At 39.1% G+C, this 22,526-nt stretch overlaps 2 protein-coding genes and 1 long non-coding RNA gene across 6 annotated transcripts in view; 1 reads left to right on the plus strand and 2 right to left on the minus strand.

Annotated features, from left to right (window-relative positions):
- Positions 1-1,306, minus strand: part of Mfsd14a (major facilitator superfamily domain containing 14A) — a 38,286-nt gene extending 36,980 nt beyond the window's left edge. Inside the window, exon 1 of one of the 2 annotated variants that reach the window (XM_074050907.1) lies at positions 1,062-1,306. In XM_074050907.1, coding sequence (XP_073907008.1) covers positions 1,062-1,145 — 84 coding nt within the window. In that variant the 5' untranslated portion in view covers positions 1,146-1,306. The remainder of the gene's footprint in view (positions 1-1,061) is intronic. The other variant, XM_074050906.1, reaches the window with a different exon arrangement.
- Positions 269-21,993, plus strand: LOC141414955 (uncharacterized). The gene is made up of 4 exons (XR_012439975.1): positions 269-446; positions 19,203-19,326; positions 21,418-21,497; positions 21,776-21,993. It is a non-coding gene; the product is annotated as an uncharacterized lncRNA (long non-coding RNA).
- Slc35a3 (solute carrier family 35 member A3) overlaps positions 7,900-22,526 on the minus strand; it is a 42,458-nt gene continuing 27,831 nt past the window's right edge. For 2 of the 3 annotated variants that reach the window (XM_020153787.2, XM_020153790.2), the window contains exons 5-8: positions 21,908-22,079; positions 18,092-18,210; positions 16,961-17,094; positions 7,900-11,394 (exon numbers count right to left, since the gene is read on the minus strand). In XM_020153787.2, the coding sequence (XP_020009376.2) occupies positions 11,304-11,394; positions 16,961-17,094; positions 18,092-18,210; positions 21,908-22,079 (516 nt within the window). In that variant the 3' untranslated portion in view covers positions 7,900-11,303. The remainder of the gene's footprint in view (positions 11,395-16,960; positions 17,095-18,091; positions 18,211-21,907; positions 22,080-22,526) is intronic. The other variant, XR_012439974.1, reaches the window with a different exon arrangement.

Below are 22,526 nucleotides of genomic sequence, written 5' to 3' on the forward strand. Positions count from 1 at the left end.
CTTATCCAAAAGGGCTACGACTCTTAATTGAGACCATCAAAAGTAACACTTGAACCAAAAACAGTGAAGAGGACCTGGGAGATTTCGAACTTCCTCCTTTCAACAAATGTCAAGGCTAATAAACGTGACAGTTCACTGAAAACGTGTTCTGAAATCCATATGTTCCAAAGCTTTCTAGATTTTGGCACAGTCAGACGAGGCCATGTTCTGAAATGTCAAAAGAAAGTTGTCATCACTTCGCGTGCACGCGTCACATCCCAACCTCGGGTGGTGGCCTACTAGCACACCCAGAACAGTGCGGGGAAGGCCACCAAGGCCGCCTCCAGGTGCACAACACCGAATCACGGGACCAGCCCTGCCACCTCCCCATTCCATTTCAGAACGTGACACCGGCGCGCTCAACAAAGACAGAGAGGGGCGGCCAGGAGCCTCGGCCCGAAGTACAGGTGAGCTGTGCCATTAAAAAGTCCACGTCCCCCGCTGCACCAAGTGCATTGCCAACGGCCGATGTTGCTAACAAGTGAAACGTTTTTCCCATCCTCAACCTGTCCTCTTTGCAGCGTCTGGCTAATTAACGCTCAGGCCAAGGGAGTCTGGTTCTCAGACATTTAAGGATTTCTCCGCAGGCGGCGAGATCCCCCGGCGGCAGGGCTGACCGTGCGGACGGGGAGGGCTAGGCGCTGGGGCCCGACCGCGGGACAGGAGGGGGACGCGAACGCCGCCCGTTAGCAGCATATGGGAGGCAGGAGAGGCTCCCGGGCCGGGGCGCGCGCGGCGCCGGCGGGGCCTGGCGGCGGAGGCCGGGGCGAGAGGCCAGCGCACGTGGGGCTGGAGGCCGCGGGGCCTCGGGGGGCGGCCGAGGCGGGAGCGGCTGCCCCGGAGGGCGGCTCCCGGGGGGAGGGGGGCGGCGCAGGCCACAACACTGCCACAGCGACGCCGCGGCGCCGAGGCCGGGGCCGAGGAGGGCAGCGGCGCTCGGGGCGGCGGAAGGCGGAAGCGTAGGGGCAAAAGAAGCTTGGACGGGGCCCCGGGACGCTGGCCGGCGCGGAGCCCCCGCTCACCGTGCCTCCGTCCTTAATGATGATCTTCTTGGCCAGCATGATACTGCGGTTCGCGGCCCGTTTCTTCTTCTTCCCCTGGGTCATTTTACCATCCTCGACTCCTGGCGCTGCTGCAGCCACTACCGGGGCGGCCGGCCCCAGCGGCGAGTGCCGTCCCTCCACTACTGTCGGGCCGAGCCGCTCCGGGCGCCCGCCGCCATCTTGAGGGCCCGGCCTGCCTCGGGCGGCGCGTCACATCGTGCGATCGGCCGACGAGCGCGCCCGCCCCGCCCACGTAGCGTGACCCCGCCCACACGACGTCGCCCCGCCCACTCGCACGCTCCGCCGCCGACTCCAGGGGAGCGCGGCCAGAAGGGAAGGGAAGGGAAGGGGCGGGGCGGGGGGAGTTCCGAGTCCTTCCCTCCGCAGTTTTATGGATAGTCAGTGTCTCGCCTCAGAAGAAATCTACGTCTCAAAGTCATTACCTGCTCATGACTGATGAATGGTTGCATCGGAATTCTAACTGAAACCCTAAACTATAGCACAATTTCCAACCGTACTGTAACCAAAATGGAACTGAAGGGAGCAGACATGACGGGAAGCTAAGAGGTAAAGATAAGCTGGTTGTTTTGGGGGGTTTTTTGAGGCTTTGGCTCTGGTGCTCAGATATCCTGACTGGGTCGTGCTGGTTGCTGTAGCCCCCTAGTTCTTTATTCCCTTGACAATTAAAACTTGTGACACTTTGTAAGCCTCTACTTTTTTATTTGGGTGGTGGTGTAGAGGACTGCTAGAAAGAGTAAGTGACACAAATGGAACGTGAACGCAGAGTATTTCCAGTGTTAAAATTTTGATTTTGATTACTTTAGGAGTAGTTGTAAGATAATGTCTTTTTCCTTAAACACTTTAAAGTGGTGGAGGGATACAGTGCATGCTGCCTACCTTCATTCGTGGAAGTGGGAAGAGTGACAAAACAGATTGGCAAAATGTTAACACACACAAGTTCAATGGTACCCCCTCTCCTTGCAGCTGGCCAGGCCTGGTGATGCTTTTCTATCTCGCAGATTAGAGCGAGAAGGACAAACAGCACTGACTTCAGAGGCTAGGTCATAAAAGGCACTGCATCTTCCTGCCAGCTCTTTTTCATTCACTCTGAGCCCCAAGAGTCTGGGGGTGCCAGCTGCTGTGTCTTGAGGATACCCAAAGAGCTATGCATAGGGGCTCAGTTGTCCAGGAAGTGGGGACTCCCACAAAAGGCCACACGGGTCATCTTGAAAGTAGATCCTCCAGCCAGGTCATCTTGAGCTGACTGCAACCACTAGCAGTATCTCTGGACTGCAGCTTTTCCCTGTATTGAGGGTTGAACTCTGAGCTTCATGCACTGTCTTACCTTACCGCTTGATACACATCCCAGGTTCTGACTACAACTTCATGAGCATCCCTCTGCAAGGACCACCTAGCTTAGCCACTGGGATTCCTACTCGCAGAATCTATGAGATTAGAAAGTATTTGTTTTAAACCACTAAGCTTTGGTGTAATTTGTTACAAAGACTACTAGAAACCACCACAGATAGACAAGATAAAGAGGAAAATACAGGGTAAAGTGAACCCATTCTTTGTTCTTGCAACTTTTCTGTAAGTTTGAAATTATCTCAAAATAAAATGCTAAACAAAATTTGGTATGATTCTGTCTTCTGTTTCCATACTGTCTAGAAATGGAAAACCAATTTCCATGGAAGGGAGAGGATACTTTGTGATACATACTTCCAGATATATTTTCCCCATCAATAAATAAACTCATTTATTTTAAAAAATATTCTCACAGACAAACGTTTTAGATGAAGTTCAACTTGAAGCTGTAAGACAGCTTTCATGACTAAAGTTCCAGGAATTTGTTTCAGGTGAATGTAGAACGCTGGGAGGATAATTTATCTACCTGTACCAACTTTATCATCCTTAAGAAATGGTTGTTGATCAGTAATGACAAGTTACATGTTAAGAGGTTGGCTTGAAGTCTAGCATAGTGTGGTACACATCTGTAATCTCAGCATTCAAGAGCCTGAGGCAGCAGTAGCATGAGTTCCAGCCAGGGCTATATAGTGACATTCTGTCTCAAAATAAAGAGGTTGATGTGTTAGGGATCTTTGGTTAAAGTCAACAGAAACAAGCACTGGCTGTCGATCATAAGGAAAAGGGAATGACAGGGAAAGAGACTGGAAGTTCCCAAAATTAATAAGCTTATCTTGGAAGTAGGCAGGACCTAAGGTTTGAAAAGTTCACAGAACATTTCAGGAGGCACCACGAAAGGGAGATTCATTAGACAGAAGAGCAAGGAGTGGAAGCTAAAGACTCCGGAAGAAATGAGGTTGTACCACACATCCCAACCACCACCACCCCAACTCAAAACCTGCCATGTAGGAAAGAAACTGCACTCCACTGAGCAAACAGCTGAGGGCACTTTTTACCTGATAATGCTGACAAAGGAAAATAAAAAGGCCACCAAAAATCCATACAAGGCTACTCTAAAGTGGAGAATAAAGGCTTTTCAATTAATAGAAGCTGAGCACAATGGTGCACTCCTGTAAGGCAGCTACTCAGAAGGCTGAGGCTATGGGATCGCTGGACCTCAGGAGTTTGAGAACAGCCTGGGCAATATGGTGAGACACTGTCTAAAACAAAAAGCTTTATGAGGTGCAGCTCAGTGGTAAAGCACCCAGTCTAGTATGCCTGGGCCCTGCAAAAAAGAAAAGAGAAAAGATGAAAATAAACTCAAGAGAAAATACTATCTTTTAGAAAATATGAAGAAAACTACAAATGATACTCCATCATGAATATCATTAAATAAGCAACTGTGATATGAACATAGCAAAGAAAAAAAACCTGAAACTCAATAAAAATACATTAAAATAATAGCTGCTCAAACTCAGGCAATAGACTAAAAAAAAATCATCTAAGAAATGAAAATGGATACCTGAAAGCCTAGATACAAATGAAAGCAAGAAACACAGAAGAGGAGTACAACAACTATGAGAACAAAGAAAGTGGGCCTCAAAGCAAACATTAACAAGAAAATCATCACTTAGAAGGAGGGAGGGGAACAAGACTTCCTGATAATACCGACCCATGCGACAGCAGAGTCACTGAAGACAAGGCAGTGTCAGCCTAGGATTTCCTGTGTAGCCACATGTACTCCAAGTATCTAGAAGGAATTTTACACTATCGTAGTTTAAACGACTGTTGTGCTTAAGAGAATGTCCTCCTAGAGTACTCTGCTAGAACTTTATCCTGCCAAGTGACGAGGGAGACCAGGTACAGTACTGGTAAGGATTAAATACAGTTTTAAGTCAGGTGTGGTGATGCACAATTTTAATCCCAGCACTCAGGAGGCAGAGGCAAGAGACTGGAAACCAGCCCGGGCTACATAATGGGGCCCTCTCTCAAAAAATCAAGACCTGACGATGTAGCTTAGTGGTAGAACACTTGCCTACCATGTGCAAGGCCCTGGGTTTGATTCCCAGAACTAAAACAAGAAATAAATGAATTAAAAAATTTGTAATATACCTTAATTTTATAGATAAAGCAAAAACTAGGTTTGGAAAATAGTGCTTGTGTGTTCTAAGCAAATAAAGGTAAGAGAACTAAAAAAATGAGGACAGAAAGAGAAAAGGTTCATTGAACTCACTGTCACGTGGACAACTGGATCAAAGTGGAAGACATCACTTACAGTTGTAAATCAAATAGTAGAAGCCTCGACAAGCAAAAGAAGGAACTCTCAAAACCCTCTGGTAAAATGCTATCAGCATAAAAGTAACCACTAGAATATACCAGCCTTTCAAAACAAAAATTTAAAAAGCAAACAACACACTTCACTTAGTGAAGGAAACACAGCAAATATGGCATCATATCTCAAATATGTTTACTTTTCAAAAAGAATCATAGGAGCCAAATGCCAGTGGCTCACATGTATAATCCCAGCTACTTGGAAGGCTGAGATCAAGAAGATCGAGATTCAAGACCAGCACAGGTAAGGAGTCTGAGACCCCATCTCCAAAATAACCAGAGGAAAAGTGGACTGGAGGTATGGCTCAAGCAGTAGAGCACCTGCTTTGCAAGCCCGAAGTCCTGAGTTCAAATCCCAGTCCAACAAAAAAACCACACGCAAGAAAGACACTACCAACTAATGACAATAATAGAAGGTGGAGAGGAATGGAGTAGAGGGGAGGCAAAAGCACTACATTTCTCTGCTATGCACTATTTCTCATTCCCAAAGTTCTAACTTTTGAACTGAGTAAATGATTCACATATTCAATAGAATAAAAATTTAAAGAACTTTCAAAAGTCCAACACAAATAAAAACTAAGGAACCTAATTTTACCACACTCATAATAGAGAAGTGGGCTCTGGGGTTTGAACTTGGTCTTGCGCTTGCTATGCAGGGCTCTACCACTTGAGCCACTCTGCCAGCCCCTCCATTAACTTTTGAACGCATTCTCCAACTATACATCTCCAGTGGGCTGTATCCTAAAGACAAACAGAAATGTACTTCAATCTCAAATTTTACTCAGTATGCTTGCCCTAGTGATACATTGATTTTATATTGTTGAGATACATATTATATAAAACATAATATATAATGTTATTTGGGAGCCAAAATTTTCACTGTAAAAACAGGAAAATAAACATACAAGTGTGGTCTTTAAAAATTATACAATAATACACAGCTTAGATAAAAGGTTTGTAAACCAAACTCCTTTTAGATAGGGTCTTGCTATGTTGCCCAGCTGGTCTTGATCCCAGGGATCAAGTGGTCATTGTGCCTCAGTATCCCAGCTAGCTAGGAAGGACTTCAGGTATATCACTGTGCTCAACCTTTATAAACCCATTTTAAAATTTGTTGTCTATAATATACCAGAATTTGGGGATGGAGATGTAGCTTAGTGATAGAATGCTTGCCTGGAACATATAAGGCTCTGGGTTCAATCCCCAGTACCATAAGAAAAAAATATTCAGCAGCATTTAATTAAAAAAAAGTTAATTTCAGCATTTAATGTTTATCATCAAACATCAGAACTGAAAATAATATACTCTCTCTCTCTCTCTCTCTCTCTCTCTCTCTCTCTATATATATATATATATATGCTTGTCACTTAGCATTTACCTGATTATGTCCTTTTACTCTAGATTCATGTCATGTGAGACCATGTCACAGAATTTCAAGAATTAAAAACGACAATGCATAAACTAAGTCTCTGTAAACAAGAACTGCCATTGCTTGTGTCATCCCACGTATTTAGAGATGGTCAGTCACTGAGTAGTGAGGAATCTGGCCTCATTCTTGGGGAGGTCCCTATCAGAGGTAGGAGCATCTTCGTTAATTCATGTTGAGCCCCTCAAACCATACCTGACACTTCATGTAGCAGTGACCCACTGTGAGCGTCTGGTGCCTGATATCAGCAAAATCTCCAGAGAGGGGCCAAGTCCTTGAGAGAGTTCAGCCACACGGCAAAGGATCAGTCAAGTGTGCTGACAGATGAACCTCTGGACACCAAAGCTTGGGTGAGCTTCCCTGTGAATAGTCACAAGAGTGGCCAGAGGGGCCACAGGGAGAAGACAATAGAAGCTCCAAGCTTGAACCTCTAATATACCCTGCCTTATGTGTGTACTTTGTCTGGCTCCAATTCATTCTTCCCTCCCCTATAATAAATGTGGCGGAGTACAGTAACTTTCAGTTGGTTCTTTGTAGCTAATTATCAAACTTGAGAGTAGATTTGGGAAATCTCTGGATTTGTAATTACCAAGACACCCTTCTACAGGAGAAACTCCTGTCTGTGGTAATTGAAGGCAATTTGTTTCTTGTTATTTAGTGGGGAGGGCTACTGGGGTTTGAACTCAGGGCCTCATGCTTGCCACTGAGCCATTCCACCAGCCCTGTTTCTTTCTTGACAACATTCTTTGTCAAAAGTCTTGCCTTGAAGGGATTTTCTTTTTAAGGTAAAGTCCAAAGCTAGCACTGATCACGTATCCTGACCCTGTTGAATGGTGGTAGTATGTGTAAGATTTAGATTATGACACATATTTGCATAGCACTTGGAATTGAGCAAGGTGATTTTTTTTTCCTTTTCTGTGTTGGGGGAGCATGAGTGAGGGGGAAGCCAGGTCTTGCTATGTAGCCGCAGGCTGACCTGGAACATGTATTCCTCCTGGCTCAGCCTCCTGTATGCTGGAATTACAGGGGTATGCCACCACACCTGGCTTATGATGTTTCCAACAAAAGTATTCTAGTTCAAAAAACTAACCTTAAACATTATCAGTTAGTGTTTTCATGAGAAGTTACCAAGGGTAGAGAAAAAATATTAACTTATACATACAATGCTAATATTGTTATTTTTGTAATCTGTTAATAACATCATTTTGTGTATGATTATAAAATCTTCATGTTGCTTACTACGCTTGCTCTCTAGGCATTGAACTGATAATAATAACAACAGAAGCAACTAACTCAAATTGTAAAGTCAATGTATATAGAAGTACTGTACTTACTTAACCATAAGGCAAGCAGTTATTTTATTTAAAGAAAGTACATTTACACTATGATCATCATATAGGTAGAGAAACTCTTAAGTAGTTTAAATAAAACCCAGTCTTTTATGGAAAAGTATAGGCTAGAGGAAAGCAAGCAGGATGACAAGATACAAAATTAGCGAGAGGTAAAAATCACCAATTCATTTTTGATATATAAAAAGAAAGGAGAGGCTAATTCATAGATTTTAAGTCACACGTACAAGTAAAAAGGGAAACAAGAAAATATTGGGGAATCTTATGTAGTTATTTATGAAAATAATCTATTTCAATCATCTTTAAATAGAGTATCAAAAAATGATGAGAAATTTATTAAAAAGCCATTTAACAAAGACCAGTTTGTACATTCCTTTGAATTATATCCATAAAAAAATGAAATATAAAAATCACACTCTCAAACCCAAAAGAATCATTCTAGAAAAATGAAGTACAGACATAGACAAACTCAGGATCCAAGTCATTTAAAAATATTTTTTAAATCACAGTAAATTTAGCTTATAATCAATGAAACAAGTGACAGTATATAACCATTGAAAAGTTTCAAAAAGACGATTGATGGTGTGATGGTGCCACTATTTAAGTACTGTTCACTAATGCTTTTCTACTATACCTATTTTAATTCTGTTACATAATGGACTTAAAGAGCAAGTGTTGAATCAACCAAAAAATGGAATTGTAGTTATTCTTCAAATATCCTTGTTTTGCCCACGTATCTAAGTTGTAAATTATAGAAATACCCTCCAGAAGTCAGGTACTTGGTAAAGCAAGGCACATAGGACCAGATTTTGATAAGGGTGCTTTCTCTGTGGTCCTATAAATACTTTAGAATATCCTGGAGATTCGTAAGATGACATTCAATATAGCATAAATAATTTTTATAAACCTTTTCTTATGTAAAGCACACATCCATAGTAATTATTTTTACACCTAATGTTTAAGTGATGCCAAATTCTTTAAAATAAACTCAGTTTTAAAAAGTCAGTGGAATGTACAATGATGTTTTAGAAGTCTAGTAATTTAATATGGAAGAATATTCGGTAGTATACCAAGCGTATAGAACACAATGTCAGTTTCCTTTCAGATTGTTATTAGAACCTAGTTTAAATATCAAACTGTCTTTCCTTTCTACGGACTTCTATGACATTCGATATACATTGATGTAAACACTTAAGTTTTGCATATCTAACGTATTCGATCATAAAGTAACTTAGGACTTCTCTAAAATCATTCACTAAAGAAACACTTTCTATTACATTCCATACTTTTCTTCCCAATACCATTAATTTTTAATGGAATTAACAAACATTCTTCTCCCATGAATTAACATATTTTCACAATGAACAAAGTAGTTGAGACATAGCAAATGCACTTTAAAAAGTATTGAAATTTAAATAATGAAGGAGTCATCATTGTTAAGAGCTGAACACAGTAAGACTTTTCAAGGTCATTAAAACGTCACTTACATAAAATGGCATTATTTGTATATATGACCTGATCTAGCTCACAAGTCCACCTTCTCAAATACAATTATTTCCTTATGAATTACTAAAAATTAGCAACTACAGAGCACAATAACATTTTCAAACCTCCTGAAAAACCGAAATATAAATTATGCCTAAGTAAAGTTTGCACTGACAATCTACTTTAGACTCTTTTGTCCATTAATTACATTTTTATAATCTTTGTTAGGAATCTTAAAAATTGTGCTATTTTTGGATACTTAAAAATATGTTATTACTTTAACATACCTAATATCCAATAATTGACTTGCATAAATTTTTGTAGCATTAAAATAGGGGTACACTAAACCTAAATTAACAAGTACTTGAGAATACACACTGCATTCACATACAACTGGCAAACCATACTTCATTGTGGGGTAAGTATGAGTCACTCTGTTTAGCCCTGACTTCTGTGCTCTGGCAAGACAGATCTACTTAGTAGTAGCTAACAGGGTATAACATGATGCTCAAAATGTGCTAAAGTTCTTAAACGAAACACTCTAAACAGTTCTTACTAAAAATCATGGTATCATTTTGTTATCACTAATAAACTGATTTTTAAATATTTTATAATTTTAAGAATTTTAAAACTCTGCATGAAGTCGATTAGGCTGTAATAAGTAGAGACTATGTTTGTATTTAGAAAGGTAAGGGCCAGTCTAAATTAGCCAACAGTTCTTAATAATGGTATTTTTGAGTCAAAATCTACTGAACAAATTCCATTGGAACTCTATAAAAATATTTACCTGTTTACGATTTTTATATTTATTAAACAGACTTTTAAAATATATACAGTATAAATGAAAAAAATAAGGAATACTTCTACTCAATAGGTAATTCTGCATATACTCAATAATTTAAGTAAACCGATACTCTAATTATAAAAAGCATTTCTGCCCACTAATTCATCATTTTCTAATACATTCTCTCTCCTTCAAACAAGCTATAAATAACTGCATGCATTTTGCATCCTCAACTCCAGTGTTAAAAAGGAAAAAAAAAAATCCCCTATTTTTTATGGTGATACCTTCTTAGCAGCTCTTGTGGGGACACAGAAAGGGAACTCAGAGCTCAGTTACCTGAAGTCACATGATCAGAGTATTCCTGGAATGTCTCTAAGAAAAATCATTTTGGCCTCAGTTCACTGACATGTGTACTATCTTTTTGGTTGTTGTTTTTCTCAACAGCTGTAGATTAAAGAAAGCTTCTGCAAATCAACAAGTAAAATATTCACTTAAGAACTTTCTAATTATGTACAGTATATGCTTGATAGTTAAAAATTCTCCAAATAGAGATGCTAGATAATAATGTTATTTTAAATTATTAAATGAGTCTTTACTCAACCGTAAATTACATTTTAAAACTTTAATGGCAACCACACACAAATGTAACTTAAAGTAACATTAAGGATTTATCTGATGTATAGAAAAGCATGATGAAGAGATGAAGGCTGAAACTCCGTTAGTGTAAACGTCACACTACCTCTTACCCAGAACAGGACCACCTGGACTGCTTTCAGCTGTCCTGAAGCACTAACAGGTCTGAAGATGTACATGAGAAATAGAGGTCTCCTGATACTAAATTTAAATATGAATTTGTTCTCCAACAAATCAGACCAGAATATTATCAAATTTTATGTAATTAAATAACATTTAGCAGTCCTTTGTTTAGTAATCTTTTGTATAAATATAAAAATCTCAGCTACATGAAAATGTTTTTTCAAATCATATTTCAATTTTTCAGTTTTATAGGTAATTATAATTTTAGTATTCCACATGATTTGATTATCTGTACATAAAGACTAATAAAAATTTAATAAGATTAAATAGAACTAATTTGCAAGAATTGATATCTGACATTATGTGCTCTTGCAAAGAGTGCATAGAACATGTCTGCAGCAATCAAAAGGTAAACTCTTGTTAACTTCAAGCTTCCTCCTAACATTCCTTCTAATTCTAACCCCTGGAAAGCAGTTCAAGTTTTGATTTCTGGATGTAATGTGTTTTGTTACATATACAGTACACATACTTTATCCTTAAGCCTGTGTATTTTCAAACATTTCAACAATATCATCAGATTCAGCATGACGGTATCTTCACAGAATTTGTGGAAGTCCTCTGTGCAAGATTAATGTTGAGACTCCTAGTTGCACCATCATGAAAAGCCAATTAAAGACAGTACATGACTATGCTTTAGTGGGATTTCCTGTAGGTTTGGGATCATAACCATATAAGAAAGTAGCTGCTATTACAAGGATGGCTCCAAGGAAAAAGACACTAAATAAGATGAAGGAAAAATAAAAAGAGAAAATCAGATTATAAGCAAATCAAGTTCTTTTTACATCTTTACTATGAAAACAATTTTTCCTTATGGGGAAAATGTTCCAGTACCATGGTTAATAAATCCTGCATACTTCCTACATTCCAGGCATCTAAGTGCTTCTCATGCATTATCTAACAAAGTTCTCACAAGAAGTACAAGTGCTATCTTCCTATTTAAAGAGTTTAAATAACTTGCTTAAAGTCCTACCACTTTAAGCAAAAGACAGGATTCAAGTGCAGGTGTGTCTGCTTCTAGCGCCTGCACTCTCATTTACTGCGCTGTCACCCAAAACAGATGGCTTCAATGCTGGGTTTCACTTTACCATGTATCCAGCATACAATACATTCAATAAAAAAAGTCTCAATTCTTTAAATATTTGAAAATATTCAACCCTAGGTAACTTCGGTTTAAAATCTAAGGTAATAAAACTCAGGTCTGATTTTCATAGGATGCTTAACAAAAGGACGTTAGATTAAATACAGGGAGTCTTGGTCTCCTCCTTATCTTACCTGTAATTATAATCTACATAACTGGAAATGATGTAAACAAGACTACCAATCTTAACTTTTAATATATATGTTTTTAAAAATACTGTTGGCAACCGGGCGCTGAGGGCTCAGTAGCTATAATCCTAGCTACTCAGGAGGCAGAGATCAGGAAGATCACAGTTCAAAGCCATCCCTGGGAACGAGTTAGCAAAGACCCTACCTCACAAAAACCCATCACAAAGGCTGGTGGAATGACTCAAGGTGTGGGCCCTGAGTTCAAATCCAAGTACCACAAAAAAAAAATTACTGTCTGAGACAGGAATTAGCCTTGGTTTTAAAGTTTGCATTAACATTTCAAAGTCCTTCTCCTGACCTAAGTTTTTTTAAGGTTTTATAAAGGAAAGAGATCCTTTCTATGACATCAGAGGCCTTTCTTTTTTTGAGATTAGGTCTTAATGTGCAGTCTAATAAGACCCTGAACTTTAGATCTACCTTCTTCAGCCTCCTGAGTGCTGGGATTACAGGCACACCCCACCATGCCTGGCCAGAGGTCTTCTTAATATGGTCCCTCCAACCTCTCCTCACGCAATCTATAATTCAGCGACTGGACTCAATGGGTTCTTTCATAATACTGCCATGGACAATGCTATTTGCTCAGTCTACAATAGGTATATACTCGTAACAATCCAAGTCTACGTCTCCAAGACTCACTCCTCTAGACAGAGCTCCCCATCATAACATTCACTGTTTTAAATAATGTGTCATAGCCAAGTGCTATGGCTCACATCTATAATCCTAGCTACTTGGGAGGCTGAGGTTAGGAAGATCACAGTTCCAAGACACCCCAGACAAACAGTTCACAAGAACCCATGTCCAAACTAACCAGAGCAAACTGGATAGGAGGCATGGCTCAAGCAGTAGAATGCCTGCTTTGCAAGCGCAGCCCACCAAAAAAATAAAATTAAATTAAAAAATAAGTAATATGCCATCTACCCTCTGCTCCACTGCTCACCTAACTGTGTGCTTGTACTTCACTGCTGTCCCCTAGTGCCTGGCAGATACAGGCAGCTCGATAACTATAGTGAGGACTTGATGCAATGGTAACTTTTCAGAAGTCTTACATGCACTCATTATACCTTTAAGATTAAGATAAAAGAAAACAGCCTGGCATGGTGACATGCTTGGAAGGCTGAGACAGGAAGACTGCGAGCTCCAGGCCAGCCTGGGTTGCACAGTGAGACCCTCTCAAAAACATAAATGTAACAAAATAACATAGAACTTCCTGTAAGCATCTTGAAGAAATTACACATAATGCTATGAAAAAATGATATGCACAAAACACTGGTATTTAACCAGCATTTTTATACAGTAATACTTGTTTGATTAAATGCCAACAGCAAAAATTGTATTACTTTCAGCCATTAAAACGTAGGATTTTATCTGGGCGCCGGTGGCTCACCCCTGTAATTCTAGCTACTAAGGAGGCAGAGATCAGGAGGATCGCAGTTCAAAGAAGCCAGTTCATGAGACCCTATCTTGAAAAACCCTTCACAAAAATAGGGCTAGTGGAGTGGCTCAAGGTGAAGGCCCTGAGTTCAAGCCCCAGTACTGCAAATAAAAAAAAAAAAGGTAGGATATTTCTCTAACACCTGAATATCCACAGGAATAATAGATAATTAAGCTCTGGATAAACTTGTCTGGACACTTGCTTCATAAGTCATTACGAACTTTTTTTCTTCTGAAGTGCATAGACTGAAAGTTTGTGTTCAACTGATGTCTGATCCAACTTTCTACCCACTGCAGGAATCCCTTCTTTGAAAACTCTAATGGGATCCTCTTGAATACCTAACAATGTCATAAAACCCCTGCATCTCAAGTCACCAGTTTTTAGATGATTCTGAGAAGAGCTGGTAGAATGGCTCAAGTGGTAGAATGCCTGCCTAACAAGTGTGAGGGCCTGAGTTTCAACCCCAGCACTGCAAAAATTAATTTTATATGTGTCATGGTTCTGAAGAAAAATTTTGTTAGGGGAAAAAAAGTCTATCCAGATTTGGCATTGACTAGCAGACTTATAACACTAGTGCATACTTGTAACATTTGGTAAAAGGATAAGCAAGCCAAAATGGAATCATGATAATACCAGTAAACAAAGTAGGGAGTAAAGAAAGCTAGGTTAGGAAAGTGAGTATATGAGAAAGGTGATATTCACAGAGACGTCTAGCACTTGAGACAAAATCAGGATCTAGAGGGTTGGAGATGTAACTCACTGGGAAAGCACTTGCCTAGGTTCTATGGGGCCCTGGGTTTGATCCCTAAAACCACAAAAAGGTGTGTGTGGGTGTCAGGGGGAGTATTACAGAGTTTAGGTGGAATTGGAACTTACCTTCATACAGAAGGCAGGGAAAGAGCAAAGAACCTGACAAGCTAGCAAAGGAATAACTAGGAAGGCATAGCACCTCAGAGAAGCCAAAAGTTTGAGGAGGTAGAATGGAACAAAGACTTAAAAGCACAAAGATGGTAGCGCTTCATTCTTCCAATCGCTTAGGCATAAATCCCCTCTACTTAGAACAGTTCACCCATAGTTAGCTGAGAGAAAGGTGGTGTGTAGAGAGAGTTACAGGTAGGTTTATAAAAGGAAAGTAAAGTGCATGGAACTTCTTTGTTTTCTGAGTGGAGTAAAAAGTATAGTCATTAGCTTCTCTCACTCTTTTGTTTCTAATTCAGAGAAAATTTTTGTCAACTCTTCCTTTTTAAAATCTTCACAAACAGACCATTTCTCATAACCTCCACTTGCTACTGACCTGGTCCAAGCTACCCTCATTCTCTCGGGTTTAAGGAAATAGTTTTCAGACTTGTCTATTTGCCCAGGACCCCCAGTCTTTTCCATTCAGTAGCCAGAATGATTCTTTTTCAGTGTAAATCAAATATGACACTGCTGTGCAGAAACTAATTGCTCCCCAGCCCACAAGTGGGATCTGGCTCTCAGCTACTGAACTGCACTCATCTGACATTACTTTCCTTCTCATTTTTCCTTAAAGCCATGGTGACCTCTTTTGCTTTGGGCTTTGATTTGCCCTTCTGTCTTCTTGGAGTCCTACTCCTCTTCACACACAAAGGGCGTCACTTCTTCAAGTCATGGCCCAAATGGCACTCTTATCAAGACTACCCTAAATAAAAGAATACCTTCCTCTATTAGAACCTACTCTTTCCTTCTTTTTCAGAAAACTTATCACCATCAGAAAGTAAGCAGGGCTTTTCCTTAGCTTATAATAGGTACTCAGAATATCTGTTGAAACACTGTTCAAAGTCTTAAAATTTTAACATAGCTTAAAATGAATTTCTTAAAATGCATCGTTTAAAGTTAGTAAAACAGGATTATGGATGAAACTGGCAGTAAAAAAATGTGCTCTGTACTTCTGTACTGAACATTTATGGTTTAATTCCTCTAGCAGCCTGCACAATCAATAGGTTTAGGACATGTATGTTGAGATTTGTAATTTTTCATAAACAAAAATTTTTTAAGTTTCTTTTTTTCCAGTGTGACGTGGAATGAATCATGTAGCTAGTGAGACTAGCCTAACAATTCACACCTCTATCTTGACAATGTTTTACTCTGTTCATTAGATAGGGGAGCTATGTACTTTAATGTTGATAATTTTAGAATATGCACATTTTTGAGATGTATTTTAAAAGGCATAACCTTAAAAAAATTAAAGTACATATAAGGCCAAGGGACTAACCTTAAATGTTTGAACACAAGTAACATGAACAGGTAAAACAACAAGGACAGTAAGTTATATGCCTGCACATAAATTCATGTTTCAGAGGCAATTTACATGTTGGGATGAAAGGGAAAAAGTGACACTGCTATTAAACTAAGGAATGAGAATATGCCCAGCACCCCAAGGCAGATGGAGAAGATGGATTACTTCTTGTCAAATAAGTAAGATAGCTCCCCACCTTTTTTACTGTTAACTTTCTGGTACTGAGGACTGAATCTATAGCATTGTGCTTAGCCACCTTTATGCATTCTTACTTTTAAGAGAGAAATCCATTGACCCTTTCTCAATGAAGATTCAACTTTATTTCAAATGTAATTTACTAAACTGGGAAACACAGCTGAGTTAGGGCATGAGCATCCACTAGATGTCGGAGTGAAACTGCTGACTAGGCAATAAGAAAAATGAGCATGGACTGCAAATGGAAATGAGAATTTAAATGAGGATGAGTGAGTATGGATGAAAGATCTTAGGAGACTCCCAGGTTGAGAATTTGAGAAAATCAGGAAGGCAATGAAGCTGGAGGAAAGCCAAGACTAGTGTCCCAGCAGCCATTACAATATCCCATTAGTATAAGATTATAAATTAATTGCAAAAAGATTAACACAACCTTCACTACTATCTGTAATGGATACTCATCACACTCAGAGTCTATCTCCTCCAGTGGCATCCATAATGCACACAGCCTGGTCTCCTGCTGCAATTCCTTTCCAGACTGCTCTTCCTCCTGCTACCACTTAGCCGCCTCCTCCACGTAAGCTGACTTCAAGCTGGTCATGTACTCTCCTGGCTTTTGCAGCACAAGTTATGTTTTAAATATTTGACTTATTTTATGACTTTATGTGACTTACTCTCTTTTTTTGGTAATGTTTTTTTTTTTTCTTGCAGTACTGGAGTTTGAACTCAGGGCACGTACTTACTAGGTAGGCATTCTACCACTTGAGCCATGCCCCAACCATGTATTTAGTTTTAAATCTTTACAAAGAGAGTTAAATAGATTTTAAATATTTTCAATGATCTTTTTAAAGTTTAATCCTATTACAGAATAAATTTATTGGATCACCTTAAGAAAAATTCTTATTTTTCCTTAAACTTGTGGGTATTTAAAGAACTAAATAGGAGGATGTTGTAACACAGTAATCCCAGTACTAGGGAGGGAGAGGCAGGAGAATGGTGAGTTTGAGGTCAGGTCAGCCTGGGCTACATAGTGAGTTCCTGTCTTAAAAGAAAAGAAATAGAAAAGAATATTTTACCTGGTTGGCACAAAGTCTTGTAGCCAAAAGTAGGAGATCACTGTTGATAATATTATGGATAAGGAGGTTGCAAAGCCCTTCAAAATATTATCCGCATATTTAATTACAGCAGCTATCACAAGGCCTCCAAGTGCCTGCAAAAGTTTAAGAGATTAATTCTTTAAACAAACATAAAACTGCTTTTCCAATTTTATTACTCAGTGAAGGTTTAAGGCTTTTGTCTTTTAAATGTAATTTATAGTAAATATCTCTCATAACCAGTAAACTTCCAGGGCTTGTTCAACAGCCCTCTTATTTCAAAAGGTATCTAATAAGGTAACTACGAGAGACATGTGAAGTTTGTTGCAATAACTTTGATCATATTATGGAAAAAAACCTACCCTAACTCAAGGTGTAATTAAACAGCACAAATGAGGAAAGGCTGCTCACTCAGAATGGTGAAATATTTTTACCTTTGAGTAAAATTAAATAATTCAAAATAATTTACTAGCTTTTCAATGGCCCCATTCAAATTCAGTTCTCACTGTTGTCAAATCATTCTTCCTCAAGTGCAGTTTTAATTATGTAGTTTGACAAAAATATTCCAGTATGTAATTATGGAAGTAGTTTGATAAAAATCTCCAAATATGTAATTATCAAATAAAGCTAAAATCTTGCATAATTAAATATCTGGATCTTCTTTTTGGGTCTTCAATGGAATGACCACAGCCTTTTTGTATAGTGGTAAGGACTATAAAAAAACAAATCTAAAGTTTTATTTGTCCTTACCTTCATGTTTTTTTTTTTTTGAGGCTGAGTCTCACTATTGTAGCCCAGGGTGGCTTCAAACTCATGATCCTCCTGCCTCAGCCTCCTGAGTGCTGGGATTACAGGCGTGCACCACACCTGGCAACTATATTATTCTTAAACTTGCATTTTCATGATGTTAAATTTAAATACCACCAAGTTATATTCATGGTCCTTCTTTAAAATAAAAGAAGGACAGGTTCATTAGGGCAGTTCCATTTTAACTTCCCTGAGTAAACGAGCTACAATGAGCTGCCCCTGGAACCAGGACATCAGTAGCTACTTTGAGTCTATATGTTTAAGTAATACTTACTAGCATCCAATAAAACATTTTACATGCTTTACCTGAAGAACAACAACTATCCATGTCAGGCGGTTATATCCCTGAAAAAATCCATTCTTTGATACCAATTCTCCATCATAAACATATACCCCCATTAATCCAAATATACTCCCAAAGAAACCTAAAAAAAAAAAAAAAAAAAAAAGGCAAAGTCTATGTCATACGTGATTTAGTTTTCCCGAAAAAAGAATTTTGTGTTGACATTCCAAGTAATTTTATGCTTGTTCATTTTTGGGTGTTTGTTCATTTGAGAGAGAGTCTTGCTATACAGCCAGGCTGGCCCAGAACTCAAGATCTTCCTGCTTCAGCCTCCCAAGTGCTGGGATTACAGGCATGCACCACCACACCTGACTTAACTTCTGATGAAATTTGAATACTTTTAAATTTTTTTCTTAGTTTATATAAACTCAACAAAAGTATACTTAGTACTATATTATGCTTATAAGACAAAGACCTAAGGATATAAAAAGACAAAGACATAAGAATATAAAAAAGAGCCAAGCACCAGTGGCTCACAACTGTAATCCTAGGTACTTAAGGGAAGACTGTGAGGATCGAGGCTCAAGACCAGTGAAAGCTTGGGTGTCATACCAAGTTACATAGGAGGCCCTTGCAATACCCCTTCTCAACAGAAAAAAGCTGGGCATGGTGGAGTATGTCATCCCAGCAACAGTGGGAAATCTAAAATAGATCAAACCCCAGCCACCAAGAAAAATAAAGAAATGGATAAATGAATGAATAAATAAATAAAATGAAACAAAGTTAATCAACCTTGGAGCATTAAAATATAATGCATAAATTACATGAATACATGGCTATGTCATTCATAGCCATGAATTTATAAAATGCTTGCCTTTAGCATGTCCTTGTTAATGTATCTCCCTATTGGTATATCTAAATTTTTATGTTACATTCATATATGCACATACAAAAGGTCACACATGTGAAAAGCATTTCTTATGTATTTAGAAGTTTTGAAAGTACAATAATTAAAAATCAAAAAAATCAGGGCTAAGAAACAGTCATAAACCATCAGACTCTGGATGTAGCACCAAAGTCACCGTTTGGCAAAGTCAGCTGAGTGAAGTAGAATCCCTCACCTCTACCACACAGCCTGTCACGTGACTACTGAATCAGGAGGCTCCCAGGAGCACTGCTGGGCGATGGATACCTACAGGGACCACTTTGGAATACATGCACAGACTTTGGAATACATGCAGTCACAAAGACAGCAAAGGTAAAATGATCTTTTTCAAATAAAGCCTAACTAGGCAGTTTTCCATGATGGAAAGAAACTGAAAAAGTGCCCTAAAATTTCACTGATTTCTGCTCTATCCTTTTAATGTATCTAATATTGATCATGAAATTAATGCTAGCATGTAAATACAAAAACATACCTGAAGGTATTAATTTTTAAAATATAATGTGTAAAAATGAAATTGGTAACTACTAAGAAACATTTAGTACATACTAGAGTTTGGAGCTAATGTCCACCAAAGGCCTGGGTGTTACCAGCTTGATCTCTAGCTTGTGGCACTGTTGGGAAGTGGTGGAATTTTTGAGAGGTGGGACTTAGTGGGAGGTCTTAGCTCATTAGGGGGTGCCCTGAAAGGGGACTGTGGGACTCTGATCTGTCCTCCTCTCCTTCTCAGCTCCCAGAAGCTGAGCAGCTTCCTCTGCAATGTGCTCCTGCCACAATGCTCTGCCTCACCACAGGTCCAAAACAAATGGGGCCAGCTAACCATGAGTGGGAACCTCTAAAACTTGTGAGCCAAAATAAACCTCCTCCCTCTCCCTGCCCCGCCCCCACCTTTAATTTGGTAGCACTGAAGTCTAAACTTGGGGTCTCCTGCTGGCTAGGCCACGTGAATCACAGCCCCCCACCCCTTTTTGCTTTTTAGTCATTTTTCAGATAGGTTCTCAAGCTTTTGCTCAGGGCCAGCCTCAGAATGCCTCAGATTCTCCTACCTATGCCTGCATTGTAGCTGGGATTACAAGTGGGTAACATCAAACTCACTTGTTTGCTGATAGGGTCTTGCTCATTTTTTCCCAGACTGGCCCTGAACTGCACTTGATTCTCCCAATCTCCACATCCAGAGTGGTGCAGACATGCACCACCATAACCAGCAAACCTTCTCCCTTTATAAGTTATTATAGCTGGGTTATGTTACAGAGATAGAAAGCTGACTAGCAGTAACAAGGAGCCATGCATATCATACAGGTCAGGAGGTACAGATCTACCTCATTCTAACTGTTGAACATTCTACTGTCTGGTGATAATACAAAATATGTATATGAACTATGTGTCAGGAATTGATTGTTCAAGTGAGTTATGTACATGAGTGCACTACAAACCTGCCCACTTTATAGAAGAAACTTGTCCAAGTTCACACCCGTAGGCTCAGATTCTAGAATCCAGGGTCCTTTCCCCGCTCTTTGGAGTCCATGATCTTAATCACTACACTATTTAATCAAATCAATACTTTACTTAATGTCAGTCCTCTGTTTTCTATTTTTAAATACTGTAACCAATGTTGAAATGAATAACCTGAGACATCTATATTTGAACTCAGGACCTCACACTTGCTAGATTTGGGTTTTTTCAAGAAAAGTTCTCTTTTGTCTGGACTGGCTTCAAACAGATCTTCCTGATCTCTACCTCCTGAGTAGGTAGGATTACAGGTATGAGCCACAGGTGCCTGGCTTACTTTCTCAGAGGAAAAAAAAATGGTACTATGAAAGTTCAGTGATTTTGTTACCATACTACTTTAAATATGTTACCATACTACTTTAAATAGCTGGAATGGCAGATTTTAATCAAACTTATGGCATGACTTAAAATACAGGCCACTGAAAGCACAACATGCGGTATAGGACTGGAAAGGCCTGCACAACTGCTGATGAAGAGCGGTGTGGTAGATGTATGTGGACTGGAGCGGGGGACATGTTTTCAAAAATAATCCCCAAAGTTACAAAAACAGAGGTTTAAAATAGAATGTGTTGATTTGCAAATGAGCTGCTTCATACACAGTTTTATAGGTAGCACTATCTAAACTATAAGCCAGGAATAATAAATGTTGGAATTTTTGTATGAGGATCTAAATGCAACAATCCATGAATAATTTAAATATTTGTTCAAAGGCAATCCTTCAACCTGTGGAATATTTTTTTTCTTTTAAACTATTTATTTTCAGTTAGAAAATACTGTGGTATTTAAGAGTCAAAACATAACACTCTGAAATAAAAAGGCATGTTAAGATTTTAAGCAGAGTGAAAAGATCAGCATTTTCAATTCCTTTCATTACAGTATTTGAAATTCCCTTTCTAGGAATAAAATACGTGAGAAAAATTATAAGGGAAATTATCTGGGAAAAAAGTAACAACAAACCACACCTACAGCTCCAAAAGGTAAGGACAGAAACAAGCTACATTCTTATGTCATCAACTTAAAATTCTTAAATTAAGGCATTCATTTAAAATATAAGTATTTATTGATTGATTGATTGATTGGTGTACAGGAGTTTGAACTCGGGGCTTTGTGCTTGCTAGGCAGGTGTTCTACCACCTGAGCCACACTTCCAGCCAAGTATTTGCATCAACAGCAGATTTTATGCAAGATTTATTTATTTAAAGGTATACAGAAATCTGTACACATAAGAATACAATGTTCTTTTTTTTTGAAACAGGGTCTCCATATGTAGCCCAGGACAGCCACAAACTCTTGAGTCTTCCTAGTGCTGGGATTACAGATGTGCACCACAATGCCTCGCTAATACAATCATTTTTAAAAACAATATTAGGAAGCACTTAAAACTTACCAAGCTGAATGTTTCTTATCCACACGGACTGCTTTGTTTCTTTTAAAATTTTCTCAAAATAAACTCCAGCAAAGCCACTTGAAAAACATGCTATGAGAACTGCCATGAGGCCTACAAACTGAGAGCCAGCTGATAGTTCCTTAGAATTAAACTCCTGTGAATCTGAAGGCCACTGAATAAAAACAAGAATAAAATTGAAGAATAAAATTCCTGCAGATTTTACAAAGTACACGGTAAGAGCCAGCTCTTATTATAAATGCATCCGACATCATTGTTGGGAACTGCAGAGGAGAGCATCTGAGAGACACCATAGAATAATTTGTCTTTCCCTACAAGGACATTACTATTTAAACTTAGAATTTCAAAAATGCCCCAAGGAACAATAAATAGTTTACATTTCATCTCTTATGGAGGCCAACCTGTTATTTTAAGATACTCTTTTAGAGCCACTATTCCAGCACTTTTTTGTGATGGGTCTTGTTTCAAGATAGGGTGTCGTGATCCTCCTGATCTCTGGCTCCTGAGTACTACAATTACAAGAGTGAACCGCTGGCACCTGGCTTAGAGTTCAATCTTTAAGTCACCATTACAAATACAGGTAGGTGAAAGCATGAGCCCT

Source organism: Castor canadensis, chromosome 12 (genome assembly GCF_047511655.1).
Source record: "Castor canadensis chromosome 12, mCasCan1.hap1v2, whole genome shotgun sequence".
NCBI lineage: Eukaryota > Metazoa > Chordata > Mammalia > Rodentia > Castoridae > Castor > Castor canadensis.